Source organism: Bos indicus x Bos taurus, chromosome 3 (assembly GCF_003369695.1).
Source record: "Bos indicus x Bos taurus breed Angus x Brahman F1 hybrid chromosome 3, Bos_hybrid_MaternalHap_v2.0, whole genome shotgun sequence".
NCBI classification, from domain to species: Eukaryota; Metazoa; Chordata; class Mammalia; order Artiodactyla; family Bovidae; genus Bos; species Bos indicus x Bos taurus.
In genome coordinates, this window is record NC_040078.1 from 9,330,668 (window position 1) to 9,335,049 (window position 4,382).

The window sequence follows — 4,382 nt, forward strand, 5'->3', positions numbered from 1 at the left end:
TTGGAGGTTGTGAAATGAGGACCCCCTAGATGCTTCCTCTTCTAACCTTCTGTTCCTTCCCACTCCCTGAACGTTAGCCCTGGAGTGCCCTCTCTCCCCTCATCCAGGGACTTCTACCTCCCTGAGAGTCTCCTCTCCCAGGGCCTGGTCCCCTGCTCCCTTCCCCCTCCCACTCTCACCTCCTTCATCTCCAGTCCTGTGGAGCAGAGCGGCAGCCGAGGCCAATTGATTATCTGAAGAAATTCGGAGCTAGCAGTAGAACAGCTGCAGCTGCCCCCTCTCACCACGTCCAGGCCCTCAGGGATCCTTGAGGGGAGGGGCCCAGTAACCCCTTCTGCTTTCCAGTGGGACACAGTGTTGAGAGAGAGGCAGGGCGCTCAGGGGACTGAGGTTGCTGTGCAGGGGAAAGCACAACGATCTCGGGGCCAGGAATGGAAGACACCGGTTCTAAATCCACCATCGTGAAGGAGTTCCATCCCCTTTGCATTTTACTGGCTCTTTAACAAGGGTGTTGGAGTCAGCAAATTCTTGTTCCCTTCCAGCCCTGGCCCCTTGTAGTCCTCAGATTCTCCCTGGTATCTGTTCAGCCCTCCCTCTTGCCATGCTCTAGGCAGAGCACATTTCATCTAAATCAGATGGGAAGGGAAGATGTCAGCCTCTTCCTCTATGGGCGTTCCTCCCTGAGTCTAACTCAAACTGCTCCTGCTGCTGATGTCATTCTTTGCCCATCAGAGATGACAACAGCACCTATCAGGTGCTGAAGGACATCCCAGCATTTTCCACCCAGTGTTGGGACCTTAGGGTTGAAAAGGATCATCAAGTCTACCTAGCCAGTGTTTCATCTCTGCAGGAATGGCTCACTGGTAATGCTGCCTATTTGGACTCCTCCTCCTTGAGGCAGGCACTCCCACTGCTGGACAGCTCCAGATGTTGCAACGTTTTTTGGAGTTAAAAACCTGTTTCCTGTCACTTCCACCTGCTGGTCTTCATTCTGCCTCCTGGGGCCTCATAGAATGTCTGTTTTTGTTTTTCTTTCAATATTTGAAGATGGGTATCCTATTATCCCTAAGTCCACACTTGTAAAGGGCTTCCCTGGTGGCTCAAACAGTAAAGAATCTGCCGGCAGTGCATGAGACCTGGATTGTTCAATAAATTCAATCCCTGGGTTGGGAAGATCCCTTGGAGAAGGAAATGGCTACCCACTCCCGTATTCTTGCCTGGAAAACTCCATGGACAGAGGACCCTGGTGGGCTACAGTCCATGGGGTCACCAAAGTTGGACACAATTGAACAACATTCACTTTTTCTACACTTGTAAAGACACATAGCCTCCGTGTTTCACCTGCTCCTTCTGTGAAGTTATCTCCAGACTTCACAGAAGTGAAGTGTGTGGTGCCTTCTTGACCGCACAACTCTGAATACTCTCTAGTTTATTGAAGTTCCTGTTAAAAAAGGAGCCCATAGAGCAGCACCTGGCAGGCTGGGTCATTTCAGAGAAGCAGAGAAGTACTGGCAGAATACAGGACATAGAAAAATCTGGGTGTGAACTTCCTCTCTTCCCCTAACTAGCTGTGTGACTTTAGGCAAGGCTCTTTTCCTCTCTGGACTCTAGTTCCCTCAACTATAAGGTAGCTTTAGAGCTTCTCCCAGGACTCCTTTGCTATTCCTTCAGCTCCCCTTTGCAGCCCTGCCCCTATTTCCCTCTTAGTCCCGGGGGCTCCACTGTGGTCTTTCCTGTATCCAAAAGCTGAGAAACACAAAATGGGCCAAGAACTGTGACTGCGAGGAATTTTGACCCAGCTCAGAGGCAATAATGATTCATAGCCACGGCATGAATTGTTGCATAGCCCAGCAGCGGGGACCCACAGACACACGTTTAACATGGGTTTCACTAGGACACTCAGCTCCTTCTCTGATCCACAGAGCACAGGAGCAGAAGCACAACATCAGAAGAGTCAGTAGGTGTCCCTGGATGGGGATCAAGATGGAGGTACTCCACTCTAGGTGGAGGAGCCTGGGACCTGCTACACATTCCCCTACACATTCTGGCACCCCTCATCTCTCTTTTTTCATTTTCCCACCATAATGAGCTCTCGTGACCCCATAAAAGTCTTCAAAGCTTGGGACCCTTAATGCCTGCCCTACCACAACCTGCAAGCCAGCGTCCCAACCCGGTCGAATGATCCACAGCCGTACCTGGTACTAGAATGAGGTCACTTTAATTTTTCCTTGTATATGAAATCAGAATTTCAACAGGAGGGACTCACACACAGGACACAGACCCCTGAGGGCCCACTGTTGGGGAGGGGTTCTTAGGAAGAAGTGAGGATCCTGGGGGAAGGTTAGAAAGAAAAAAGAAGCAGGCAGGACTGGGGTGGGATTGTCTGGGGATGAAGGGAGCTGAAGAAGGATCCAGGAGCACTGGAAGGGTAAAGGGGGTATCATCCCAAGGATTAGGGTATCAGGACAGATGGGTCCTAGGAGGGGATATGGGTGTGGTGAGGGAAAGGGATCCCCCACACACCTGGAGCTGCAGAAGGAACAAGAAAGGGAAGGGAATAAGCAGGGAGGAAGTAAGAGAGGCCAGGCGAGGGCTGCCAGGAGCCTCCTCACTCTACCCCAAAGTGCACGACTCGGCAATAAATAGTAATATTTATAAATAAATAAGTAAATAAATAGATGAATAAATAAATACGTAAATAAATAATATCCTTGTAGAGCTAGGAGTTTGGTGAGAGGGAGGTGGAACATGGGGAGTGTGGGAGAGCATCTCTTCTACACAGGTTCTCTGGCCCTTCATTCCATCACTGACCCCAGCTAGTGAGCAGGTGGGCTCAGCAACGTGGGGGGAGGGTGGGGACAAGAGGGCCTCAAGGTGGGGTGGGATAGGGGTCTCCCCTGCTAAAGGCAGCTTAAGGAAAGAGAAAAAAATACAATAAACAAGTCATGGGGCAAAAGAGCTGAGCTTTCCCAGAGGGCAATAATGGGGCATAACCCCTGCACCCGACAGAGAAATCAGTGTGGGCTTCTCACATCTTTGTGGTGGGCGGGGGAGGAGGAAGCAGACATGAGATCCAGCCCACCCACTGCAGGGCCCTTTTGCAGATACTCTGGGCTGAGTCTGGGGACATGCTCCCCTACCCCAAGATCTAGGTTTCCCTTTCTCTAGCTGCACACAAGGAGGAAGCAAATCAGGATATTTGGGTGGAAGGGGAAGGGAGAGGGCCAAATAGCTCAGAGAGGGCAAGGCACTCACTACCAAGTAAGAACCGAGGTCTGTATATGCTAAGCCTCAGGAAAGACATAGAAAACAGGGAGTTTTCCCACAATTCCCAGCTACTGAGATGCTCCTCAGAGGAGTTAACTCCCTGAGCCCCTGCCTCCCAGGGCTAGACTGAGATGCTTAAGAAAAAGCCCACCCCACTCTAATCCCAGCCTTCCCCCTTCCTGTTCTCATGCCCCCTCCCTACTATGGACAGGAGAAGCTGGAACAGGGTAGAAAGAGGGTGGGAGGCAGAGTTGGGGTCTGGGGAAGGGGCACAGAAGTCTCTGAAAATTTGGGACTAGGAGGAGAAGAGGCAGCAGCCCATGAGCGAGCCAAGGGGGAGACGCCAAGACTATACCCACCACCCCAGCAAGCTTTTCTAACCAGCTGGGCCCCAACCACTAACCGTGGAAGGTACCCATGAAAGGAGCCCTCTGGGTGCCTGGGTGAGTCAAAGAAAGTCGCTTTCATGACCCACCAGTGGGCACTCTGCCTGGGCCCGGGGCCTGTGGGTACATGCCATGCGAGGTACAGGGGTTCAGGAAGGAGAGGCCGTTCTAAGCAGTGAGCGGGTGAGAAGGGACCCCAGCGAGACCCGGGGAGACGGGTGAACCCAGCGGGGAGGCAGGCCATGTTCACACATCCAGCACGTGGTTCAGGTAGGAGATGTAGCAGATGGCCAGGCGCAGGATCTCAATCTTGGAAAGCTTCTTGTCGGGGGGCAGCGTGGGCAGTAGCTTGCGCAGCTCCGCGAAGGCCAAGTTAAAGGCTTCCACACGGATCCGCTCCCGCGTGGCATGGGCCGTGCGGTACTTGGCTGTGGCGCGCCGCCGGCGCCGGCGCTCCTCACGGCTCAAGTGCTGCAGGTCTTTCCGGCCCGGCTCTCCAGGTTCCAGGCCGCGGGCCGGGCCCCCTCTCGGCCCCCCAGGCCCCGCCCCGTCAGGGCCCGCCCCGCCCCCACAGTCGCTGAAGCCGGACTCGGTCTCAGAGTGGGTGAGAGGCAGGTCCAGCTCCATGGTGTCTGAGTTGAGCATCATGATGGATGCCCCCCGCCCTGTGAGATCAGGACCCCCTCCCCACCCCTCCCTCTGGGAGCCTAAAAGCTGGTGGCGGGAGGG

The 4,382-nt window shown here is 53.8% G+C and overlaps 1 protein-coding gene across 1 annotated transcript; it reads right to left on the reverse strand.

Annotated features, from left to right (window-relative positions):
• Positions 1-2,196: 2,196 nt before the first annotated feature.
• NHLH1 (nescient helix-loop-helix 1) lies at positions 2,197-4,311 on the reverse strand. The gene has a single exon (XM_027528641.1). It carries the CDS (start codon positions 4,299-4,301, stop codon positions 3,900-3,902), a length of 402 nt encoding a protein of 133 aa, XP_027384442.1. The 5' UTR covers positions 4,302-4,311; the 3' UTR covers positions 2,197-3,899.
• Positions 4,312-4,382: the final 71 nt, after the last annotated feature.

What these genes read in the sequence shown, in the direction of transcription:
- NHLH1 (XM_027528641.1), bottom strand. Translation starts at nt 4,301, where the DNA reads ATGATGCTCAACTCAGACACCATGGAGCTGGACCTGCCTCTCACCCAC.